This window comes from Otolemur garnettii, unplaced genomic scaffold (genome assembly GCF_000181295.1).
Source record: "Otolemur garnettii isolate 467f Iridium unplaced genomic scaffold, OtoGar3 scaffold00001, whole genome shotgun sequence".
Classification (NCBI taxonomy): domain Eukaryota; kingdom Metazoa; phylum Chordata; class Mammalia; order Primates; family Galagidae; genus Otolemur; species Otolemur garnettii.
The window spans coordinates 29,021,707-29,047,575 of NW_003852396.1; the positions used below are offsets into that span (position 1 = coordinate 29,021,707).

General features: G+C 53.2%; 1 protein-coding gene and 1 pseudogene across 1 annotated transcript in view; one reads left to right on the forward strand and one right to left on the reverse strand.

Moving 5' to 3' along the window:
• Nucleotides 1–19,323, reverse strand: part of ARHGEF17 (Rho guanine nucleotide exchange factor 17) — a 57,240-nt gene extending 37,917 nt beyond the window's left edge. The window contains exon 1 of the mRNA XM_003780917.2: nt 15,944–19,323. Within this exon, the coding sequence (XP_003780965.1) occupies nt 15,944–19,135 (3,192 nt within the window). The 5' untranslated portion in view covers nt 19,136–19,323. The remainder of the gene's footprint in view (nt 1–15,943) is intronic.
• LOC105886736 lies at nt 19,134–20,683 on the forward strand (annotated as a pseudogene).
• The last annotated feature ends 5,186 nt before the right edge of the window (nt 20,684–25,869 follow it).

The following is a 25,869-nucleotide window of genomic DNA, read 5'->3' on the forward strand; positions in this document are numbered from 1 at the left end:
CATTGTTGTTTTGGTGTGCCCAGGCTGGATTTGAACCCGCCACCTTAGGTGTATGTGGCTGGCACCTTAGCCACTTGAGCCACAGGCACCGAGCCCCTTTTTTCTTTTTAATTTTTCTTAACTAGTTGAATATATTATCTATTCAAAATATTAAATATATAGATTGAATTTTAAAAAATCCACCTTGCAATCTGGCCATTGCTGCCCACAATCCTCATGTCTCAGCTCTGAACAGCCTTTGGATCTCTCATCTTCCTTCTCCCTCCTGTGGGACCCTCTGGGGTCTCCTAGCCTTAGGGCATCTCCATCCTAGCCCTGATCACTGTCCCTGGTGACATAAGCCTGGTGTTCCTGTCTCTGTGTCTACCTCCTTATAGACTGGGCACTGACCTGTGTTCCTAGCCTACACACGGAACCAGATCCTAAGGCAACTCCTGAGAAATGAAGACTACATGGAAGAATGGGGGTGCTGCTCTCTCTAGGGCCCTGACTTTAGAGTCTTTGTCTTTGTTTTCTCTCTGCCATTGCTGCATTTGTTCCTCTTGGACAGTTCCAGTCTCACATGTGGTATTCCTTCAGGAAAGCCTCCCTGCTCTCCTTCCATTCAGAGAGGGGCTTGGCACTTCAGTCCTTCCTGCAGAGAATTGCAGAATTCCTCCTTCAAGCCAAAGCTGCCACCCCCACCTTAGTTTGAGCGGCCTCAAGGCTGGGCTTTGACTCAGCCAGAGCTTAGAAATGAGTCTCTGGCTTGGATGAAGGCCCTGAGGTCAGAAGTCACTGGGTGACCCTGGCAATCCTGCCCCTCTCTGGGCCTCCATCTCTATAGGCAGGAGCATGGAGCTGATCCAGAGCAGGTCACAGGCAGCTTGACAGCAGGATGGGGATTCCTGCTAGTGAAAATCCAGTAGAGCCCAAGAACACAGAGTGTATCTTTCCTCTGCACATCTCAGCTCCTCTCCTATGGACAGCTGCCTGGGTGGGGGACTCCCAGCTTCCTTTAGGGAACTCAGCTCATTGCCCTACCAAAGATGACTCTCTAGGCTATTCTCATGGGCCCATCCACTTCTCTACATCCTTGGGGCCCTTCCTCAGCCAGACCTGGCCACCATCCTCCTTCCCCTTCTAACTTGGTTTATGGTTTCCCACTGATTCCCCAGTGATCTGTAGTCCAACTCAACCATCACAGACATTATTGCATTAAATCTTCACAACCATCCTATAACAGGTGGGGTTGTCATCATCCCCACTTTATAGGTGCATAAACTGAGCCCCAGAGGGATTAAGTACTCACACAGCTAAAAGGAAAAGCAGAATATCCTTTTCTTTTGAGACAGAGTCTCAGTATGTCACCCTCGGTAGAGTGCTGCAGCATCACAGCTCACAGCAACCTCAAACTCTTGGGCTTAAGCAATTCTCTTGCCTCAGCCTCCCATGTAGCTGGGACTACAGGCACCCTATGCAATGCCTGGCTATTTATTTATTTTTTTTTTGGAGACAGAGCCTCAAGCTGTCCCCCTGGGTAGAGTGCCCTGGCATCACAGTTCACAGCAACCTCCAGCTCCTGGACTCAAGCAAGTCTCCTGCCTCTGCCTCCCAAGTAGCTGGGACCACAGGCACCCACCACAACGCCCAGCTATTTTTTGGTTGCAGCTGTCGTTGTTTGGCGGGTCCGGGCTGGATTCGAACCCACCACCTTAGGTGTATGTGGCTGGCACCTTAGCCACTTGAGCCACAGGCGCCAAGCCCACCCAGCTATTTTTTATTGCAATTGTCATTGTTGTTTTAGCTGGCCCAGGCTGGGTTCAAACCCACCAGCCTCAGTGTATGTGGCTGGTGCCGTAACCACTGTGCTAATGGCACTGAACTGGAAAAGCAGGATTTGCACTAAAACCAACTGGTCCAGTCTGTTCTAACCATTACACCAACCCAGCTGGATGTAGGATCAAGTCCAAGCACTTGGGATAACCCCAAACACTTTCAGTGACCTGCCCTTGCGGGCCCAGGAGCATCAAATTTCCCCACCTATATCATGCTCTGGCTGCATCATGTTCCAGCCATAGTGGTTCCTCCAACCTATCACATTTTCTTATGGTCCCAGCCCTTCGCATATCTTGATCTCTCTGCCAGGTGAAGAGACCCTTCTCTTTTTATGTTTGGCAATTTCCTACTCATGCTATGGTTTTGGTGGCCAAAGAAGTAGGAACCTAAGGTGATATGGTGGGGCAGGAGAGCTGGTGCCTAAGATGGGCAAAGCCCAGGTCTTGAAGAGCCTTGGATCTCCCAGCCTCAGAGCTCAGGCTTTTTCCTGAAAACACCTGTTCACACTCTTCCTTTTACTCACTCTAAACTCTGGGGAAGTCCTTTCTGCTTCTAACAAGTCACCTCACCTTAGAGACGTCAGGAGGACTTCAGGGTCCCTAAAGAAGGCGTCACTTTCTGTTCCCAGTGTAGCTGAGCTGGGCCAAGACAGGAGAAAGGCTAGGCGCCAGCTCCTACCTCCTTCAAAGGGCCTATACATCTCTAGGGGGCAGCCATGGGCAGGTGGGAATCTCACCACCACTTCAAAATGATGTCTTCCTTTTCATGCGGGCCCAGCGCAGGTGCAGAGGCCATGTGTGTGGGTATCGCCTGCTCACTGAAGCCCTGATTTGGGTGGAAAGATTAACTCCATCAGCCCAACTCCCTCTGGAGACACAACCCCCAGCAGAATTCATCCCTGTCCAGGAAACCTGGCTGGTTGATGTCCGAGCCTGTAGAGATATTGAAGGAAGAGGTCTGTTTTGCTCTAAGCCCCTCATCAGGTTTTCCTCTGCCCAAAAGAAGGGTTTTCTGACTGAGTCCTGTGCACTCCATGGAAGCACATGGGGGCAAACATGCCCCCACCTTCACTTCAGTCAATGAGGTTGGCCTATTTTATATTCCTCTAAAGCAGCAGTTCTCAACCTGTGGGTCATGACCCCTTTGGAACTGTATTAAAGGGCCATGGCATTAAGAAGGTTGAGAACCATTGCTCTGGCTCGGTGCCTATAGCTCAACCGGCTAAGGCGCCAGCCAGATACACCTAAGGTGGCGGGTTCGAATCCCCAGCCCGGACCCGCCAAACAACAATGACGGCTGCAACCAAAAAATAGCCAGGCGTTGTGGCGGGCGCCTGTGGTCCCAGCTACTTGGGAGGCAGAGGCAGGAGACTCGCTTGAGCCCAGGAGTTGGAGGTTGCTGTGAGCTGTAATGCCACGGCACTCTACCCAGGGGGACAGCTTGAGGTTCTGTCTCAAAAAAAAAAAAAAAAAAAAAAGAGAGAACCATTGCTCTAAAGGGTTCCACTATTTTTATTTATTTATTTATTTTTGGCCAGGGCTGGGTTTGAATCCGCCACCTCTGGCATATGGAGCCAGCGCCCTACCCTTGTGAGCCACAGGCGCCACCCAGGGTTCCACTATTTTTGAAAGCTTGGAAATTATTGCCCTGGGATCAAACCCAGATTGTTAGGCCTGGCCTTTATGACTCCCCAGGGCACAACTAACCTCTCCAGACCAGGGAGTTTTTATGGTACCCCAGATGCACTAGGGCTTGTCCAGCATAGATCTCTTTGCAGTTCTCTCTGCCTGAAGGGCTCAGGCCCATTTCTGCCTGTTAAGCCCCCACTGGTCCTTCAAGACTCCAGCCATTGCCTCAAGTTAGCCACCCCTTCCCTCACCCTTGTTGGCCTCCTCTAACCTCCAGTTCTCAGATAGGGTTCCCTGGGGCAAGAACCCTTTCTCCATCCTATAGCTCACATGCAGGCAGCATCAGACACAGTGGAATTGTGAATTACCCTCAATTCCCCAGGACCAGACCATATTCCAGAGTTAATTACCCAGGGTTAATTAGAAAAGTTCGGAGCAGTCAATGCTCACTCATTCCAATGACAGCGTGCGCCCTGTTCTCCGTCAATTGGCTGGGCCTCACAAGAGGTCTGCTCCCAGGCAGGAAGTAGGCTGAGGTCCTCACCCCACTCACCTAGTTCTAGCTAGTATCTGCTGCCTAGCCCCTTGCCAAACACTCAGGGTTTCAGTGCAGGGACAAATTGCTCTGTTTGCATTTCTCATGATGGATAAAGCCTAATTATGTTATTTGTTGACATCTGGCTGTCCGGATCTACTCCAACTTTGCTGTCATCAAAGCTTGCTCCTGGGAAGGTCTGAGGAGTTCTCAGGCTGGGTCTGTACTCCTGATACCTGCACAGATGTCTTTGTAGGTATAGAAATCTGCTGGGAACTAAAAAGGAGCGTGTGTGCATACACAAGGACACTTCTGTGTATATGCCTGTGGGGTGCACCTCTGCCTTTGCCCACGTTGGGATGGGTGGGGGTCTGCAGTCAACGTATCCCACAGTATGGGATTGTTGGTTTCTGTGTGTCCCCCGCTCCAGCCTGCAAGCTCTGCTGGGGTTCCTCTCTGCATCTCTATCCTGAGCACAGGGCCCAATCCTGGATCTTTCTTCCCTAGCTCCCACAGCCCAGGCCTGGCCACACAGAGGGTGGCCTAGTGACTGAGGGGAGGGGGCCACAGTGCTGCCTGACACTGAAGAGTTAAATTGATGGGACAGAGCTCAGGGCCATGGGCCTAGAGGGAGACAAGGCAGGAGGCTGGGGGTGGGGGAGTCAGCCTGGGCCGGCTGTAGGTCTGGGCCTGGGCTCTTTGTCCAAATATGGAAGGTTTTTTTGTCTCCATTTGAGTCACGCCGGCCATGGCCCAAGAGATCTGCCTTCCAGATACTGCAGGCAGGACTGGCCAGCCTGCCCCCCCTCCCCTGCCCACAGCCCATCTCAGCCCCTTCCCAACTGCAGGGTTGAGCTCTCTCTGCTAGACAGCAGAAAGCCTAGCACTCACCTTAGCTGCTCTCCAGCACCAAGAGAAGGGTCCCTGGGCACATGAAGGGAGGAAACACTCATTCCTTCTGCCTGTCCATCACCTCTCATCTCCCCATGCAATGTAGCCATTCAGCTCATAGTCACAGAGCAACTACTACATGCTAGTTCCTGGGGGTGGGACCATGGACTGCAAATCCAATGAGGTCATGATGTCCAAAGCAGGAACCACCCTCTCCTGCTGTGCCCACCTTGGTGTTGGCACTGCCCCCAGCCAGGTGCTCCTGAACGCCTGGAGCCTAAGCAACTCCACAGGTTCTGGAGCCAGCTTGTCTGGGCCTGAACAACCTGAACTCCAGCCCTGCCACTTACTAGTCTTCCTCAGTGGGCGCGTTGCCTCACAGGGTGCCTCAGGGTCCCCATCTATAATGCAGGGTTGCTGTGAGGACTGAGTTAGTACAGGCAAAGTGTTCAGATCAGCACCTGGCCCACAGGAAGACCTTTGCTTCCATTACTTATGACTCTCTGCCCCTTGACCTGTGCCTTATGGACCAGACCTCTGAAGACTTCTTATCAGCTTCTCTAATTTCTTGCATTAGGAAAGATTTACTCCCCCATTTCTGGAGTGAGGCCAGCCTGGGTTCAAATACCACCGCTCTCTTTCTGGGCTCTGTGCTCTGAGCTGGCACCTCCCCCTCTCTGGGCCTCAGTGTCTGCTTCCTCCCCTAAACCCTGATTTGTACTGATGCAGGACACTACCCTCTGCCCATCTTCCACCTGCCTGGTGCCCAAGGCAGAGCCAACACAGTGCTGGGCATGGGTGGTAAGGGGAGCTTAGAGTAGCCTGGGAACTCCCCCAGGGCAGGGCTCAGCTGTCCTCCTGCCTCCCCCATGTTATTTACTTAATAAACATATATTGAGGCTCTACCATGTGCCAGAAATAGGAGGGCTTGGCATGGGTGGGGCCACCTGACCAGAACTAAACACTGGGTCACAGGGAGAATATAGGGGCTTTGGGGGCTCCCACCTACATCTGTATACCCAGGGCCTTTGAGGTCTATTCCCCACTAAGCAGAGAGAAGTTGCCATGGTTGTGTTTCCAGGGGTGGGGCAGTTCCTCACACCTGGGCTGGGAAGCTGAGGGGGACACAGGCCAAAGGCTAGTTCCTGGCCAGGGGCCTCTGGCTCTGCTGGAGGAGGCAAGGAGATACAGAAGGTCAGAGTAGATAGACAGAAGGAACAAGGCCCAGGTAGGAGAGCAGGGTGAAGGACAGAGGAGGGAGGAGGGAAAAAGGCAAGGAGGCCCCAAAGAGAGAAGCCTGGTATGAGTGCAGAAGAACCAGATCCCCAGGAGGGCAGCGAGGCACTCCCCTGCCCAGGCCCTGGGCCCAGGTGATGAGGAGCGGGTGGCAGGATTAGCGCCCTGCCCAGCCCTCTCCTCCTCCTCCAGTCTTGGGGCCAGGCCCAGGACTATATTTAGCTGGGGCTGAATTTAGCCATTTCCTCTGAAATTCCTCACCCGCCCCAGGCAACGCCCCCGCTGGCCTTGGGGAGAAGCCTGGAAGCGGCTGGTCCAGCCAGGAGGGAGAGGAGGTCCAGGAGCAGCAAGGAACTAGAAGGGTACTTAGGTATCTGGTGGGAGAAACAGGGTTCAAGAACCCAGTCTGAGTTACTCTTCTCCCAACAGCCCCTGCCCTGCTTTTCTCCAGGAAGGTCTCAGACATTGCAGGGCCAATCAAGCAGTGCTGGTCTCAGGGCTCTGTGCAAATATCACAAAGGTCATTTGTCTCTCACTACAGGACCCCCCCATGATCCCCATGAACACTGCTAGCAAGGCTGCCTACCTGTCTACCTAGTAGTCCCTCAACCCCCAGCTCCTGAGAGCCTGTGTATTCTGGAACTCTACTGGGCTATGCCACGTATAGGACTCCTACTTCACAGAAGGGAAACTGAGGCAGAGTGATTTGTCTTGGGTCAGTGCCAGCAAAATAAATAGGCTTGCTCTCTAGCCATGCTTCCTCCAGAGGGCTGGACTGGAGGTGTGGCCTGGAGCTCTGCTGCTCCCAGCAGCCTCCACTTGCCCCAGAGCTGGGGACTGAGGTCAGACAGAAGGCACACCGGGCACAGGCAGCAACCTGAGCTGGCATAGAGCCTCTCGCCCTTGCAGAATGCAAAGGACAGGTCTATTCAGAAGTAGAGAGATACTGCATCCAGCCCCACTGTACATTTTCTAACTTAAATAAGAGAAGTGGGTCCTGCTCCCCCACCCCAGTTTCTGTTAGGGCCCTTGAACTTAAATTTAAACCTTCAGATTATATCTCCTAATTGTTAGTCAGTCCTCCTCTCACCATCTACATTCTATACACCCTTAAGCTTAGGCTTCTCCCCTCCCTGCACTGAGATTTTTTTTTTTGCACTAAGAAATTTTAATGTGCAAAGCTGGCAATGCTCTTCCCCAGTCCCTCCTCTTCCATGGCTCCCCACTGCCCAGGCCATTTAACTCGGCACTCAAGGCCTTCAGTCTGGCTCCTGGACACACAGCTTCTCCCTTTCTCCTCTGGTCAAACTGGGACCTCCCTGCTTTCTTAGCCTCAGACACATATAGGGGTTAGTCTTTCCTGCCCTGGCCCAGACCAATTCCCTAAATGACATGAACCATGTACCCTACTCTTAAGACCGCTCAGTGGCTCTTTGTACCCAGTAGTTCCAGTGTGGGGCTGGGGCAATGTAAGGTATGTCGGGAAGATTTCTGGATCTGGTTTACTACTGTGTGGTTTTGGGTAAGACCCCCCTCACTAGATGTCATTTTCCTCATCTGAATAATGCCGGAGTAAGGGAAGGTTCGAAGACATGGCTTGGCTTCTAAGGGTTTTTATAGGGGGACCATCCTGGCATACAAGGCCCTGCCCCTCTTCTTCTTCCTCTTTCTGCCCTTCTGGTCTGCCAAGAAGCTGGCTGTCTCACCACCAGGCCCCACTCCAGGGAGATGGCGAGATTCAGGGGGATGGCAAGAAACCAGGAGTGAGACCTCAGTGATACAGCCAGCCAAGAAAGATGGCGTTGCCAGGACTTTTATTGGGGGGAGGGGTCCTTTCCCATCTTTCCACCCTTTCCCTTCCACATCTGCTTCTTAACCTCCAGTGCCCTGTCCTGGGAAAGGACTGAATGTTTGTCCAGGGGGTGGGGGAGTGGGGTCTCAGCAGTCCCAGGAGGCCTGGCTGTGGGCTGGCTGGCAGCCAGGAACCCGGGCCTCCCTCCCTCCTGTTCCACAGTGACTAGAGGGAGCAGGGCCTGCTCACCCCTGGGAACCAATAAACAGGAAACAGACACCAACCTTGCATTTGCTCCCTGAGCCTGGTCCCCTCTCCCCATAACAGTGCCCCCACTGCCCGCCAGCTGGCCCATGACCTGCCTCACCTCTCCCTGGCCCCGCTATCTTAGGACTAAAGGCCATCAGAACCAAGAAGTAACACTCAGAATAATGAACAAAATCAAGCTAAGAGGTCTGGACTCTTGGAAAAAACTTAGAATCCTTCATCTTGAAACCATGGGATTCTATACTCTGGTAACAATAAGCACACAATAAGTGGCCACAATTCTGAGAGATTCTGGGGATCTGGTTCTTCTGCACTCATACCCTTCTCTTATTTAAGTTAGAAAACGTACAAGGGGACAGAAGCAGATGTGGAAGGGAAGGGTTAGAAAGATGGGAAAGGACCCTTCCCCCCAATACAAGTCCTGGCAACGCCATCTTTCTTGGTTGTCTGTATCACTGAGGTCTCACTCCTGGTGAGACCCAGGGTCCTGGGTCAAGGGTTACACAAACATTACCTCTTTGGCCTCACATTAACTCTTCAGTGTTCCCATTTTATAAAGCAGGAAACAAAGGCTCAGAGTGGAGGAGTCAAGAGTCAGAATCAAGACTTTATTAGCCTGACCCCAAAGCCCACCAGACATACAGGAGGCTCAGACTCCCGACATGAAGGAGCTCCAGGACCAGAACGAAAAGCAGAGGAACCAAGTCTCACCTCCTAGGCCAGTTCCAGGGGGTCTGGGGCTTCAACCCAGAAAGGGCTTTTGCTACTGTGGACCGAGCTATCCCAGACGTGTCCCAGGTGGGGGCTGGTGGTAATAAAAGTAGAGGGAAAGCTGGAAAAAGGAGAAAGATAGTGGGAACTCAGTTCACCCTCCCACCGTGATTCCTCTCCTCCTTTCCCACCTCTAAAGGCCCAGTCTGCTGAGCCACTGGCTCTGCCTAAGTGCAGCCAGGACCCCAGCCTGCCTTCTTGTCTAGAGCTTTCTTTGTCCTCTGCTTCAATGGCTACAAGGAGGGGCTGAGCAGCTGAGAATCTTAGAACCATAAAATCTTAGCATCTCAGTCATGAGGGGAGAAGCTAACATTTATTGAACACTTACTGTATGCTGAGCCCTCTTGGTTTCATTTCATTTAACCTCAACAATAATCCTTTGTAGAGTGAGGGGATAGTGCTCCTACTTGTCAGATTCCAGGGAGGAAGTAAATGTTTGCCCAGGGTCCCGTAGCCAGCTTGGAGGGGAAAGGAACAGTGCCCCTTACCCTCTACATGCCTCCTCTCTGGAAGTCCCTTAGCCTCTCAAGTCAGATAGCACCAAGTCACCCATCCCCAACATGGAGCTCCCAGCAATGGGGACAGGGAGCTCCTTTCCAAGTGTCCCTATGGTCCTAGCTCTGCCCTTGGCTGGGACAGCCTGGCAGGATGTGACTCCAGCCCTCTCTCTAGATCCCTGCCTTCTCTCCTTCTTCTCCTGCCTATGGTGCTGCCCTCTATGTGCTATACCAGGCTATGCCTGGTGAACCCCTCAGCTACTGGAGGTCGGGGTCTTGGAAGCACCTCTGTGGGCTAGGATACCCTGGTTGGGGCCCCAGGCCCCTGCATGTCGTGAGTTGGTGCTCACTCATTCATTGCTCAGACTCCAACAACAGGACAGTTTTGCTCTGCCTCTGTCCAGCCCTGGAATGCTCCAGAGGCTCTGGGGGCTGAGAGGTGTGGGGCAGGGAAGGACATGAGCCATCAACTCCCATGGGGGAGGGCATCAGCTTCAATAGGCTTCTGCTTCCCAAGGGACCTGGGGCCCCCATTTCAGGGCCTGCCAACAAGGCGCCAGGCTGCCTGGGCACATGTCCCAATAAGTACACCAGGGCTTCCAGCCTTTCTGAGAAACATGGGCTCCCCCTTCCCCCCGCCCTGCCATTGCCATCCCTGCCAACTTGCAGTGGGAACTCTGTGGGGCCAATGTATGGCCTGGAAGTCAGGATACCTGGGGCCAAATCCCATGCTTGAGCTATGGGGCCTTGGGCAAACCTCTGCAGGCTCTGGGCTGGCTTCTTTATTTGAATATTAGAGCCGTGGTAATACCCATCTAGCTGGAGGATCAGATGGGATAGGAGCTGCCTTAGGGGGTGAGGGGATGAGCTCCCTATCCTAGGAGACACACAAGCTGGAGCTGGATGGGTGTCATGGTAGCTGCAATAGGACAGGGCACTGTCACCTTCCTCACTGGGGCCCAGTGGGATATGGCTATCAGCTGCCCCACTGGGGCCACATGGTAGTGCCACTCTCCTAGTTTTTGATTCAAGCCAACATAGGTCTTCAGGGGGTGGCCAGTACAGTTCACAGTCCTGGTTCACTTTGGGAGCTTTGTTGATCTCCCTCTCTCTACCCTAAGTGATCCCTCTCATATCACCCAGCCACATGAATGGTCGTAGCTCTGCGTTCACATTGCAATGCTGGGGTCCAGGCCTTTGCAAAATTTTTAGGTTGCTGCAGAAACCCACCACCCCACCACCTCTGCTCTAGCCCAAGCCACCAACATCTCTGCTCTGATTATTCTAGTAGCCTCCTGACAAGTCTCACTGCTTCCACCCTGATCCTCTGCAGTCTATCCCCATGGAGCAGCCAATCAGGTCACTGTTCTAAGTGCCTGTCCCATCGCACTACAAGTAAATGCTGAAATCCTCCTATTGGCTTATAAGATCTTCCTCGCCTTAACCCACCTCTGCCCTCCTTCACTTCTCTGAGCTCTGAGCTCCTGCTTCTCTGCTCTATCCATACAATCCTCTTGACTGTTTCTTGAACACCTCACGGCCTTTGCACTTGCTCTTCCTCTCTGCCCAGAGTCCTCTTCCCCTCAGACAGCCAGTGCACTTGCTCCCTCACTTTCTTCAGGTCTCTGTTCAAACATCTCCTTTGACAGACCTAGCCCTTTCGATCTAAAATAGTATCCCCACCTTGTCATTCTCTATTCCCTTATCCTGCTTTATTTTTCTTCCAGCCCCTACTGTTCCCTGACACATAAAGTCTCCATTTATAGACAGTTCTCACTAGTCTGGAAGCTCCACAAGGGCAGGCCTTTGTTATATTTGCTGCCACATCCCCAGGCCTAAAAGAGTGCCTGACATCTCTAGGTGCTCAGTTAAGTGTTTGTTAAATGGATGAATGCATCACCCTACCAAGGGCCACCCAAGTCCCTGAAACAAATACACACTGCCAAGTTCTTGCTCATCTGCTAGCCTCTGCTCATGGTGGGTCCTCCTCCTAGAGCCCTCCCTTTCTTCTGGTGTTCAAGGTCAAGCTCAAGCAGAGCCTCTTCCAGGAATCCCCTCCTGCCAGCTCCCAGGCCAGTCCCATAACATCCTGAACCCCTTCCAGTCCACTTCTGGATTCTAAATTCTCTGAGCGTCTCTGCTCTCAGGCAGCCTGGGGGTGCCTCCACCCTACGTGGGGCAGCATGTGTAGCCTGAAAGATCACAGATGGGAGGGAGGGCCGCAGGGGGTGCAAGTCCCTACACGGAAGAGGGGGCTGGGGACAGAATTAGCAGCAGCCTCTCCGCCTCCCAAATGCAGCTGGTCTAGGAAATGTGGGGCTGGAAAATGTCAGACTCAACTCTAGTCCATCCTCCAATCTATTCCTCTCTGGATGGACTCATTCCTGGACAGCATTGCCCCCAGCAGCCCAGGGCCCTTGGGAAGGAGTTGGGAGGGGGATAAACAGAGGAACAAGACAGCCCTCTGCCTGTCCTCCCCCATCCCACCCTCCTCCTGCTGGGTGACAAGACATTTAATTATAGATATTTGGTACTACTCAGAATTCCAAGTGTCCTAATCACCTCTTCCCTTCCCCCTAGAACCAGTTTCCATGGAAAAATCACATCAAAGAGCAAAGCAGGGGAAGGAGAGAACCCCTACCCCTGTGAGTTCCCTGCCAAGGGGAGACAGAAGAAGGGTGACTGGAAAAACTGCTGGCCTTCATCAGCAAGGCAGGGAGCTGGCCAGGCAAACCATGGGGGCATTTCTGCTGGGTCGGGGGGGCAGCAATGAGGCCAGGGTCCTGGTGCTTAGGCCTGGCTCTGCCCAGCCTTGCTGTGTGACCTTAGACCCAGCATTCTCCTTCTCTGGGTCTCAAAGTTTTCCTTAGCCCAACCCCAAGGCTCTGGTAAATTAAATAACCACTATGAAGTGCTCATGATATTGAAAGTATGCCAGTGACAACCAAAGTGTCCCCTGACTTGTCATCCCTACTCAGGTAACAGGCCAGTCCCACTGAGAAACGGGGATCTCTTGGGCCCTTCACCTCTAAGACACAGATATGCTAGGAGTCAGGGTCTGTGAATATAAGCCCACACTGTGAAAGATACCCAGGGCTTTTACATTTGAAGAATGAAATAGTGTCTGGCATATAGTAAGAATTCATAAATATTTACCATCGTCATTGCTATTCTGACAGGCTAAATTTTGTGAGTTCATCCATACTTCATCCTGAGAGACAAATCATTTCCTGTATCTGGGATACAGTTGTCACATGCATCTAAGGGGTACCAGGTACCTGACCGCAGGAGGTTGGACTACAAGACTATACTTTTTTTTTTTTGAGATACACTCTTGCTGTGTTACATAGGCCACAGTGCTATGGCCTCAGCCTAGCTCAATGCAACTTCAAACTCCTGAGCTCATGTGATCCTCCTGCCTCAGCCCCTGGACTGGCTGGGACTAAAATGTGCCCACCACAATGTCTGGCTAATTTTTCTGTTTTTAGTAGAGCTGGGGTCTTGCTCTTGCTCAGGCTGGTGAGACTCTGTACTTTAAGGGACAGAGTACGGGAAAAATTGCTGATCAGCCAGGCTATTGTGGGCCTAAGTGGAAGTAACAAGGGGCATGAGGCCCAGACAGTTCTCCCTCCTCAATTCCAAGCATACAGGCAAGCACATGTTCATGCAGCAAATGACCTCTGAGCTGTTCCTTAGTCCCTGCACTCCTAGGCTCTTATAGCTACTGCAGACAGCTGCCCTCCTCCCTCTCCAGATATACTGACTCCCTCCCTCCTGACTCCCTTCATTTCCCTTGACCACCCTGCAGGCTGTCTTTCCTAAAGAGCCTCAAAGACCAGGTGGTCTAAGCTCCCAGTGTACAGACAAGAAAAGTGAAGGTCAAAGAGGACCCTGTCCAGGTGTCAGAGAGAGTTCAGAGACTAAGCCAGGCCAGGCCTCCCACTTCCCAATAGTGGGGCAACACCACACAGAGTGAATATGGGTTCTGAGCTGGAAAAGCGCTAAGTGTGAGTGATTTCCCACACTCCTGGGTTGGGTCAGGGCCCCCTCAGTTAACAGGGCCTCTCCTGTTAGCCCCTGCCTGGGTTCACAGTGGTTTATGCCCCATAAGCAAAGAGTGACAGCTCCTCTCATAGCCCCTACCATGACATCTCCATCCATGGCACAGGGCGCATGACTAGAGTCCCAGGCCTGAAAGAAGGGAATATTGTTTCCTCAACAGAGACCAGCAGGAGGGATTGGACAGCTGCTCCCCCTTTTTTGGATCCAGAGGACAGGGACAGCAGGAGGGATTCAGGCTAGCAAATGGGAGAACTTCTAGGCTTTATGAGGGGGTAGAAAATTAAGAAATGAAAAACTTATCTATTAAAACTTACCAAGTTATACTGAGACCTCCAAGCACCCAAGCCCTGTGCTCAGAAATCAGGAGTGGGGCAGGGATCAGGGGCTGAGCCTGGTCACTGACAAGTAGCTGGAGCAGTGGGGGCTGTTTGTCCTTTCTTCTGCCCCAGAGAGGAAATGCTCATTCCACTCACTGTAGAAGAGCCTGCCAGGCACAGACCATTACTCCATTTTACGGAATGGGAAAGTAAGGCACAGAGCAGGGATTTGATGGTTCCTAGGCCATAGGGATCTGCAGCCATGGCTCAAATCCTACTCTTTTAATTATAGACTTACCAATTCTGTCCCTTAAGGAGTATGAGGGACATCAAGCTGGGCCTGGAAAAGAGGCAGGACTGGAGCAGGCAAAGACCTGGAGGCCAGAGAAAGCCTGCATTCAAGAGGCAGATCTGTCTCACCTCAGAGCCTCCTGGGGTAGGGAGAAAGTGAAGGGAAGCAAGGCAGGAGCCAGTTCTGTAAAAACTCCCACCTCCTCTCTGGGTCTCAATGCCTCCACTTAGGAGCATTCCCTCCCACTCTCAGTCTCAGAGTCCCACAGTTCACCCCTGCCCTCTCCCCCAATTAAGCCTTCAAGGCTCCCAGAGGAGATAATTATATGGGAAAGGAAGTTAAGGAGAAGATCACTGGCAGCAGCTACCCCTGTTCTCCCCGTCTTCTTTCCCACCTTCCAAAGACAGAATTGGCACTGGAGTTTAGGAGCACCTGAGCTGCTGTAATAGGGTCTCAGAAGAAAGGACAGGTCCCAAATTCCCCCTCTCCCCACTCCCTGCCTGCTGACATTCTCCAGGAGACACACCAGAGCCAGGACCAGGGGGAACTAGAGACAAGGAGAGAAAAACAAAGAGAAAGGCAAGTTCAGAGGGGTCCTGAGAGTGCTGGGAACTGGAGTGACCAAATTAGTCCAGGGTTTAGGGTTTCCAGACTTACCAGTCAGGAAACACAGTGGGAGTGCAGGCCGCAGTAGAAATAACTCCTCTGAACTTGGTCTAGAACGCAGAGCCTAGAATCTATCTTCTAATCCAGATGCCAGGGCATATGCTGCCTACAACCCATCTGAACCCACAGCCCAAACTCTAGGGATGGCTAAAGCCAGAAGGGAGAAGTAGAGGTTTGGGGAGAGTGAGACCCCAGGGTCTGACAGAAAGGAGAGAGCATCTGAGAGTCTCCAGGGAGGGGGTGGGGTGGGTAGAAGATGCAAAAAGGCAGGACGGGGGACCAGGACATACACACTCCTCAACCCATAGAGGCAGCCTGGCCTGTGGGGGCCAGAACCACTCTGGACCTTTCTAAAGGCCCCTGGCTGCTTAGCCTCTGCAGCCCACTTGCTGCCTTCATCCTCCCCTAGGAGTCCCCATCTAGATGCTGCCCGATATGAAGAGACTATGGCAGATCTCAGGCCCCAAGAGTGCCCCAACTCAAACCTGCAGACTCCCCAAATCTGCTGGACCAGCTGGATGGAAACATAGTCTACAGTCCCTTTTCTGATTTGAGGAAGTTAAATCACAGAGAAATGTCAATGTCACACAGCAGGGACAGAGCTGGGATTAGAATCCTGACTCCCCTCTGCTACTCCATAAAGTAATACCTTGCACCTCTCCAGTTCTCTCAGGATCAGCAACAGATCTACGTTCGGAGCTGTCATAGAAAAGCTATATGAGGAAGGGTAAACTCATGTCAACTGTGGGCTCCTGAGCCAAATATCCTACAAGGGGTCTGGCCAACAGAGCAGCAAGGCTCAGAGAAAGGACTGAGCCTGTGCTGGGTGCAATCACCCTCATACCTCCAACAGAGAACCATATAAGAATCTCTGGAAAACCAGTCCCTGAGAAACATCTAAATGACAAGATAAGAATCCTTTGTAATTATCACTAAGCATACCTAAAGCAGACAAGCACCCTTGACAAAGCCTGAAGCCTCTACAGTGCCTGGGTAGACAGGAGCCTTATGTGATTAACACCCTTAAAATTGCCTTTGCACTTCCAGGACCAGAGAAGCACCCCTGAGACCTGGCCACTTGCCCAATAAATACATTGCAAAAGACTCTATGGAAGTCAGTGCCTATGGCCCACATCTGACACCATCCGGAAGGCCCCCACAAAAGACTCACCACCTGTGGCTTGCTACAGCCTTTGCTGGCTGGGGTAGCCTCCCCTGGAAGCCGGGCTGCTTCAGGGGGCTTGGCCTCTGCAGAGGGTGGTGCAACCAGATTCAAGCAGGGCATGTCCACAGGCGCTGGGGCAGGGACATCGCCTGAGTGGAGGGTCAGCATGTACTGCTTGGTGACATCCTCAAGCGATGGTGCCAGCAACATGGGATGGGCTCTGGCAGGGAAGCCCATGGGCTCCGGCACAGCCACTGGGGGGCCGACGGAAGTCGGCGGTTCAGGTACCACAATAGGCATGAAGGTGGCAGGCACACTGGCATGGCGAACGTGTTTGGAGGAGGGCCGGGCCGTAGACAGGCAGCCAGTCTGGTCCTGATTGCTCTCCTCTCTCCGAACTTCCTGGTGACTGCTTCGAGCTGGGCGCTTCTTGGAGCCTCGGCGGGTGAGCCTCGGGGACAAGATGTTAGCTAGCTTCGGGTCAAGGTGAAAGTCCTGGTGGGCAGTGGAAGAGGTAGGCAGGGCCTCGGGTAGGGCCCTCTCAGACTTTGCTCGGCCCCTAGCAGGACTGGGCTCTTCTGGCTCTGCCCGCTGCTCTGCAAGGATGGGCTCACTGCTGGATGGGGGCAGCATAGGCTCGACTTCTCGAATGGGCTCCCCTCCAGGGCCCTCAAATCCAGGCCCAGCCAGCTCTCCACGGCGACTAGGGTCACTCAGAGATTTCTTCTTGGGGGCTTTGCCAGCAACTCTGTCATCTACCACACACCCCAAGGCACCAGGCCCCTGAACAATGCTCTGAATAACCTCTTGATATCCCTTGCTCTCTTCACTGCCAACAGACCAGTCACTGTGGCCACTGGTCAAGCCCTCATCCACAGCTGGGGACACTGGGAGCCCCGTCTTGGGACTCAGTGAGCCGAGTAGGTTGCTGTCCATGGAGAACCCAGAGGGCCCTTCAGAGGTGGCAGCCCAATGGCGCTGTGGAATTGGGTCACTTAGGGACCTGTAGGCCTCTCCTGCCTCCCCATTGTTCAGTTCAGTCCCACCAGGACCTGAAGGCGGGACTTTTCTTCGACGACGGAGGGCACCAGGTGTGGGAGGGGTCTCAGAGGACACCAATGGCCACCCACCCAGACTGTCCTCAGTCCCAGGGCCATGGTGGTTTGTCTGGGCTGAAGATGAGGAAAGGGGTCGCCACACTCCTGTGGTATGCAGGCCACAAAAGGCTGTGACAGGGGGCTCATGGTCTGCCCCAATGCCCTCATCTGTCAGGCTGGACTCAGGGCCAGACAGCTCCTCCTGAGACCGCTGCCCTTGGGTCATGTCCCCTGCCCAGTCAGAGCTTCCAGGGGGCACATCACTTCCATCATCCTGCTGGGCACCCATACGCTGGATCTTCTCAAAAACCTGACGTGCCTCCTGCACATACTGATCCTGGACAATGAGGGGCAGTGGATCCTCCTCAGCACCAGGGCCTGCCAGCAGGAGCTCAGAGGAGCTGGACTTCAGGGCACTGGCTCGGGGCAGGCGGTGGGCCGTAGGCTTCTCAGAGCAGGTAAAAGACTTTGCCCGCCGCAGGGTGGCCGTCAAGTCCTTGAGTGTGGGGCGGGTGCCAGCCGCTGCTGGCACTGGGGCAGGAATGGACTCAAGTTGCCCCACAGGGTCACGTGCTGATGGTGAGCCTCTGCCATCGAGGGTGCTGCTCCCATGGTCCCCTGGACTCCCACTAGGCTTTCGGACTCTCAGTTCTGAAAGGTCTGAACGCAGGAAACTGAGCAGTGTCAGGGTCTCTGAAGCAATATCTGGATTTGACAGGGACTTCCGCTGTCGGTTCTTGCCCAGCTCCAATCCTCCGTCCCTGGATGGTCTGGTGGTACCCGCAAGTCCCTTGGTGCGGGTTCGAGCTTGGGGCCGCAAGAGGAGCCCTTCCCCGGTTCCAAAGCTGGGGGAGCGATACACACCCCAGCCTCCAGAACCCCGACTACACCACAGGTCGTCGTCCTTGAGGGTCTCCGTGCTGGAGTAACGGCTGCTACCCCGGGAGCCTGCGGGGCTGGCCAGGTACGCAGGAAAGCTCACCTTGGCCACACGGAAAGCTCCTCCTACAGTGTCAGACATAGGCAGCAGTCCCTCCTGGGGCCCTGGGGCACAGGGCAGAGGACCCAACTCCTGGAGTCCTTCCTCTCTAGGGGCTCTTGGAGATGTTAGGGGCTCCGGGCTCCTGCCTCCCCTTGCAGAGTCCATGCTGCCCAGATTTAACCCATCACTGTCCGGCCTGCAGTCCCGATCCAATAGGGAGCTTCCAGGCCTAAGTCCCGGCCTCCCCTCCCAGCGGTGGCCGCCCTCACCGTCTTGGTCCTCGTCACTGCCCGAGGAGTGGCCGCCGTGGTAGGCCGGACTCTGTGCCCCGGGCGGCTGCGGCGGGCCCTCCTCTTCCTCCTCGCTGGAGCTGGCAGCCCGGCTGCGACTGACAGGATAGGAGGTGATGGAAGAGGAGGAGGAGCAGGAGGCCCGGGCCCCGGCCTGCGGTTGGGAGAAGCTATGCCAAGAATGTAAACCATCCGCCGGACGCTGCGCCCGCTCCTGCTGCTGTTGCTGCTGCCGGCGCCGCCTCCCCTCGGTCCCCGGCCCGGTCAGTGGTCGCGCCGAACGCAGACCTGCCAGGGGGAAGCATGTACGAGGAGGTGGCGTCGGTGGCTGCCGGGGATCCCGAGCCAGGAGCTCCCACGCGGCACCGTCGGGGCTGGGTGTGCCAGGGCCCTCAGAGTCAGCGCTGGGCCTCCTGGAACCAGGGCCTCCGAACAGCTTGCGCATCTCGGTGACGCTGGGCCAGGCCCCGCGCGCCGCGCTCTCGGCCGCTTCTTCCGCGGTCCCGGGGAAGATGCCCCCGTCCCGGGCCCCAGCGTAGTCTTCTTCCAGACGTGGCGCGTCGAAGCGCCGAGAGAGCTGGCGCACCGACGGCGAGAGGCTGCGGAGCGGGCGCGGCTGCGCGGAGGCGGCCGGGGGCCCCGACGCCAGCTTGGACACGCGCCGAGAGGGCTGGCCTGGGACCGCCGTGTTTGGCCGGCGCGAGGCGCGGCGCTGCAACCCGGGGGTGTCGGTGTCCTCTTCCCTCGGCCCGGGACCGCCGCTCCAGCGCTCCAGCAGCTTGAACGAGACGCTGCGATAAAGCGGGGGCCGGGGTGCCCCGTCCGCCATGGTGGCAGCCCTGACTCTGGGGGGGCTGGCCCCGGGGAACCGCGGCCAACCCCCCCCCTTTCCCCCGCGCTCCTGTTTTAAGGGAGGGCAGCGGCTAGGCGCTCAAAGCAGCGCGCAGGGTTTGGGGAGAAGGGCGCAGAGACCAGAGCAGAGGTTTATCGGCTCAAGTTTCTGCAGCAGCTGGCTGCACCGTCTCCATCTCCAACAGCCCCACTCGCTTCAGCCCCGACCCCCAGGCCCAGTCCCCGCCTCGGCTGGAGCTACCAGGGGCATCGCGGCTGCACCAGGAGGGAGCCCAGCGTTTTGCCCCTCGGCTGTACGTCCTCTCGCCCGCCCGCCCAGCGGCCTGCCTGCCTCCCCTTGCTCTCCCGCTCCGGCTCCAGCTCCCTCCCCCTTGGCTGCCTGCTCCTCGCTCCCTTTTGTTGCAAATAAACTTTGTGGCAGAGGAAAGGGGGCGGGGGGCGGAGCCTCGCGCCCAAAAGAGGGGGTGGGCTCCTGGCGCGCGCGAGGCTGGGAACCCAGTGGTGGGAGGGAATCAGGGAGGAGCTGAAGAAGAAACAAGATTGCTTGAGATTTGCAGACCGAAATGACCGTTCAGAGAAGTCTCTCTAGAGCCCAGCGGGCCGAGCTGCTCCCCAGGAATTCGCTCAGACACTTGCAACCTCTGAAAGCGGTCAGCTCAGTAGATACGCCACTGGGGCGGTGCACTGGCTGCGGTTCAGCCGCCTTCACGCGCAAACTCCTCCTGCTCGAGGGGCTCCAACATGGCAACCTTGGACCCACAAACTCTCGTACACATTGAAACAGGTACACACAGGTACTCTTCTCCTGGCCCGGGAGGGTTGGGACTCGGCGCCAGGGGGAGCTGTGGGCACCTTAAGCTGACTAGAGCTCTAGCTGGGTCTAGTCCCACCCTTTACTTCCTCCAGGCCACGCCCTTTGTCCAGCCTCTTCGGACAATTCAGCGGTAACTGCGCCCAAATCCCACCCCTCATGTTCCCAAACGCCCGGCCGATCTCCTCAACTTGCAGCCTGTCCAGCACTGACCGCCCTACGCTGCTCCAGAAGCACCACCCTTCATGCCACGCCCCCACTCCTACTTTTCCTGCTGCCACGCCTCCCACCTGCCCCTGCAGTCTCGCCAGCGCCACTCTTGATGCCCCGTCTGTTGCCCCGCCCCTCGCTTTCTTCGCACTCTGATACGCGGCTTTTGCGCCCTCTACCGGCCTGATTTTCTCACCACCACCCCCTCTACAGCGCCCCCCACAGATGAAGCAGCACTCACCCCCCAAAACTGGAGAGGTAGGAGAACTTGATTTCAGTAGTTTCCTTGGTCTTTTCTGACTTTCGCGGACAGCACCGTCCCTCCTTAGGCCTCACACACAAAAGAAACTTCGACGGGAGTGCCCTTGACTGCCCACTACCAAATCTACACTCCCACCTATGGCTGCTCCACCTCCCAGGCAAGGAAGACGTAGGTGTTTCTCCTGCTTCGCACTGATCCAATTCTTCAACTGTCTTACCTGCTCTGCCGAGAGTAAGTCTGGTAAGTCTTACGTTGTTCTCCTCGGTTATTGGGGCATTATCCCCTTTCTCACTCCCACCTGCCTCTGCAACTTAAATGCAGGACCCTTCATCTAAATGAATGAATGAAAATTTCTGGAATGCCTATGATGTATGGGCATTTATATTTTATTTTATCCTTGAACCACCCTTGAAGATGGATATTACTACTCCTTCCCGGTGGGTCATGAAGGAGAAATAACTTTGACCAGAGTCAAAGTCAGGAAATGGCAGCTCTTGCCGTGACTGAAATTCAGATTTTAGGGGCTTCAAACATTGTGATCCTCCAGACAGCCTTCTTGGTCCCAGATCTCGATGAAGAAAGAGATTCTCTCTCCTTTGAGCCTTCTTCTCCTCTTTAGGTGGGAGCTTACCCTCCCTGGGAGCAAGTCTGACCCATGCTCTCTGTAGCCCTGCTCTCACCTTCTTCAGGTTTGGTAAGCCTCAATAGTAAGGCCACAGGGAAAGAAATGGTTAGGTCAGCAGTCTGTGCTTTGTCCAGCCAACCCCACTGCCATCCCACTTTCAGACAAAGAGACTGTAGCTGGGTGAGACTAGGCTGAGAGGCTGGGTTCAGATGAGAGAGGTGAGATGAGGATAGAGAAGGATGGCAGACACTCAGTGATTGCCTGACTACATAATGAGGGAAGACTCAGCTAAGATCCCAGATCTGGCTTACTACTCACAAACCCTCCAATCTCTCTCCAGGAAGGGGCACTCAGTCTCTACCCTCTGGGCACCCCCTTGCATTGTGGGATATCTTTGAGTTGAGACTGGACTCCCATGAATCCTTTGCCTCAACTTTGTCTGAGCTTTGCCTCAGGAAGCCAAGGAGGAAATCTCTCCCTTGTCTGCTAGGAAATTGGTGATTGATGGACAAGGAAGGGAGTTCCTTCCTTGTTTCTCTGCTGTGCTTTGCTCTAGGACCTTGGGTGAATCCTTCTGCTTCCTGGGCCTCAGCTGCCTCATCTGAAAAGTGAGGAATGGGTCAGGTTTCCTACAGATTTGCCCTCTCTGAATCTGGCATTTGAAGTCTCTTACCTCCTTTAATCTTTTCTTTCTGCTCTTTGGGGGCAAGTTTTTTTAGAGGGTGAACATGGGGGACCTCTCATCTCAGGAGTCACTCTCTTCCCCCAGAATTATGGCCTCTACCATCTAAAATTTGTATTAATACTTTTCCAGACTCCTTCACATACTTTCATATTCTGCCTCCCTGTTACTTCTAGGATGGAGATCCTAATCTCATATCACAGATGGAAAAAAGGATGGTGAGGAGAAGAGGCTCAGGTCATAGGTTCCCAGAGTCCTGTGGCTTGGCCATGAGGTGAACTGGCTGAGGTCTTTGGCTCAGGAATGCCCTTGGTGGGGAGAGAGGCTGTTCAAGAGGCTGCATCTCTGCCCAAAGGGAAGCTCACCCAAGCAGACAGTGGCTTGGTTACTTCCAGTGTTCTGTGTGTCCTCCCACCCCCATCCTTTAAAGCTCCAGGATGAGAAGACGTTATCTTTCATGAACAGAAGAGGGTCTGAAAGTTTTCAGCCCTGAGAAAACCTAACTTGGGCTGGGGGTGCTGGGAGTATGGGACACCAGGGTAGAGAGAGAAACCCTAGGCTGGAATTTTGAAGCAGGGCCCACACACAGATATGCCAGGTGACCCTTAGCAGGTCACCCCTTTTTCTGGAGTTCAGGGTCCTCATCTATGAAAGGGGAATGAAAACAGTAACCCCTCTATCCAGTGAGTCATGGTGACCCAATGAGGTCAGGGCCATGTGAGCCCTTGGAGAAATCAAGATGGAGAGGTTTTGATGGTTACAGTCATGGCCAATTATGGGCTTTGGACATAAATGGTCCCCAATTTATGATGGTTTGACTTACGATTTTTTTGACCTTTAAGATGGCAGGAAAGCAGCATTCAGTAGAAACTATATTTTGAGCACTCATGCAACCATTTTGTATTTTACTTTCAGTACAGTATTCAAAAAATTACAGGAGAAGGGTGGCGCCTGTGACTTAGTGAGTAGAGTGCCAGCACCATATACTGAGGGTGGTGAGTTTGAACCCACCCCGGCCAAACTGCAACAACAAAAAATAGCCAAGCATTGTGGTGGGCACCTGTAGTCCGAGCTACTTGGGAGGCTGAGGCAAGAGAATTGCTTCAGCCCAAAAGCTAGAGGTTGCTGTGAGCTGTGACGCCTCATCACTCTACTGAGGGTGACAAAGTGAGACTATCTCTGAAAAAAAAAAATTACATGTGATATTTAATACTTTTTTTTTTTTTTTTGAGACAGAGCTTCAAGCTGTCACCTTGGGCAGAGTACTGTGGCATCACAGCTCACAGCAACCTCCAACTCCTGGGCTCAAGCGATTCTCCTGCCTCTGCCTCCCAAGTAGCTGGGACTATAGGGGCCTGCCACAACACCCAGCTATTTTTTGGTTGCAGCCGTCTTTGTTGTTTGGCAGGCCCCGGGCTGGATTTGAATCTGCCAGCTCAGGTGTATGTGGCTGGCGCCTTAGCCTCTTGAGCCACAGGTGCTGAGCCCAAACTGTGTATTTTCATATTAGTTTTTTTTGACTTTATAAAAAGGACATCTTGCTCTGTTTAATTTTGGGGGAATTTTTCCCCATGTTTCATCTGTATTGTTGTCTGTTAGTATAGTTCAATTTGACAGCTTGGAATATTCCAGTGTACGAATATAGCGCAGTGTATTGATCTGCTGTCTTGTTGATGCTCATTTGGGTGTTTCCAGCTGTTTGCTAAGTGTCATGTGTGACTCCATGCACAACTCCAGGTACACATAGACAGAAGTGCTCCAGCCCAGAGCATGCAAGTGTTAAACGTTAGGAGACATTGTCAAGCTAGGATCGAATATCTCTTCTATATTTTCTGATCATCTATGTTTTGTTCAATATGAAGTGCCTGTTGGTACCTCTTACCCATTCTTCTATTGGGTTGTAGTATTTTTAGTACTTTATGAAATTTTTTCTCTAACTTTTCTATTCTCATTATTCCTGGTGGCTTAAGGAGGGCTGATAGTACTATCACTATTTTATAAGTAAGGAAACAGTCTCAGAGGAGTGAAAGTGCTTAGTCAAAGTCGCAGCCTCCCTTACAGCCCTTCTGCCCTCAGCTAAGGCCCTCTGTCTCCTGCTTCTCTCTCCCCAGTAGCCTTATCCCAGGCAATCAGGGACACTGTCTTAGACTAGGGCAGTGTTTTTCAACCTTTTTTGCCTTACAGCAGATGTGAACCTACTTGGATTTCATAGTTAAACTTCCATCGCACACTTAAGTTATGTCAATTAAAAAAGAAAAAGAAAAAAAGGAATATGCTTACTGTGATTTGAACTTCTTTTGAAAATAATTTAATTAATCTTTAAAAATTTTTGTAGCACACTTAAGATTCTGTCACAGCACACCAGTGTGCTGTGGCATACCAGTTGGAAATCATTGCGCTGAGGATTAGGTGCCAGGTAGGTGCTATCTGTCCTGCTTCGAATGGCATTTCATCGTCTCCTAACAGTCCCACACATCTAATCTCACTGTGGACAAAAGAGTCAAAGTTCTTTCTGTCCAATGGTCAGTCTTTCCAGCACCAACACCTTGAATGGATTCCCAAGGTGGGTTGGGCCTGGTTTCTGCACTTCCTAAGCCAGCTGCAAACATACCTCTGATACTACTATGGAGTTTACTTTTTCAAAGCCCTTCTCTGGATGACCCTACTGTCCAGCAGCCTTGGGAACTAGGCAGGACTAAAAGAAAAATATTATGTAATATTTTAAATCCATCCCCTCCCTTCTCTGTTCCCTGCCTTTCCCACCCCTCTACCTTCTGAAAAGGAAGGGTCTGCCGTGACTAGATCTTTTACTCACAGGGTCTGTGTGTCTCACCAGCAACTGAAGGCAAGCTAGATTGTTCTCCATGAGGAAAACAGATCTGGAAGGAGGGAATAAGGAGTGGGGGTGAAGTAAGGAGGTGGATGGGGGTGAGAAAAAAGGGCAGAGAGGATGAGGAATTGCAGTTCCCATTTGCTGCCTCCTCCAGAGACCTTCAATAAAGATACTGTTCCAAGGCATTTTAAGGCCCAGATCTCTTTTAAGATGCATCCATATAAGATGGCTTCAAAGCAGCCTTCTGGGCACCCATGGGTCAGAATGATGGACCTGAGAGGTCAGGGGAGGGACACAGCAGGGACTGTGTCATGAGACTTGTTAGCAGCCTTCCAGCCATGGGACCTCCATGTAGCAGCCTCCTAGTAGCCTCAAGCTGCTGACTTTTAGAATGAAGCAATGTCGCAGGGCTGTTTCCCATCACTTGGAGGCCCTGTGGAGGTACCCCAGGCACTGAGGATACCCCAAGGTGAAAGAGCTGCATTTGAAGAGGTGGGTGAAAAAAAAAGTGGTCTGGGGCTCTTCCTAGCCTTTAAAGCTCTGGCAACACCCCTCCACACACCCATTTATTTTATTTTTTAATTTTTTTTTGAGACAGAGTCTCAAGCTTTTGCCCTGGGTAGAGTACTGTGGCATCATAGCTCACAGCAACCTCAAACTCAGGCTCAAGCAATCCTCTTGCCTCAGTTTCTTTCATTTTTAGTAGAGACGGGGTCTCATTTTTTGCTCAGGCTGGTCTTGAACCCTTGAGCTCAAGCTATCCACCCGCCTCGGCCTCCCAGAGAGCTAGGATTACAGGCATGAGCCACAGCCCCCGGCCCCAACCCCCAGATTTAATTAAACTCACTCTTGCTTTATAGCCATGCTTAGTACACCAAGCCTCCCACCAGGAGCAATTCCACTCTCTCTGTTCTTTAAATTCCTCCAGGCTCCATCCCCACCTCTTCTAAAAAGCCTCCCTGATTCCTCCCACACATGAGGTCTCTCATCTGGCCTACTCTCATTCTTGTCTGGGGATGGCTATGAGAGAGCTCTTGTTTTCTCAGCTTTCACACACAGGACACGCATCCTCTGCGCCAGCCACAGGGCGCAGAGCCACACTCGAAGCTGGCCCAGGCTGCACTGTACTCCCCACTTCTGTCTGTGGAGTGCCTACTCAGCCTTTGACAGCTAGTTCAACAACTGGTTCAGACAGCTGGTTTAGATGTTCCCTCCTTAAAGAGGTCTTTCCTGACACCCTCTGGGTATGCCCCTCCCCTAGCTGTGCTTTCCGCTGTCACAGCCCTGA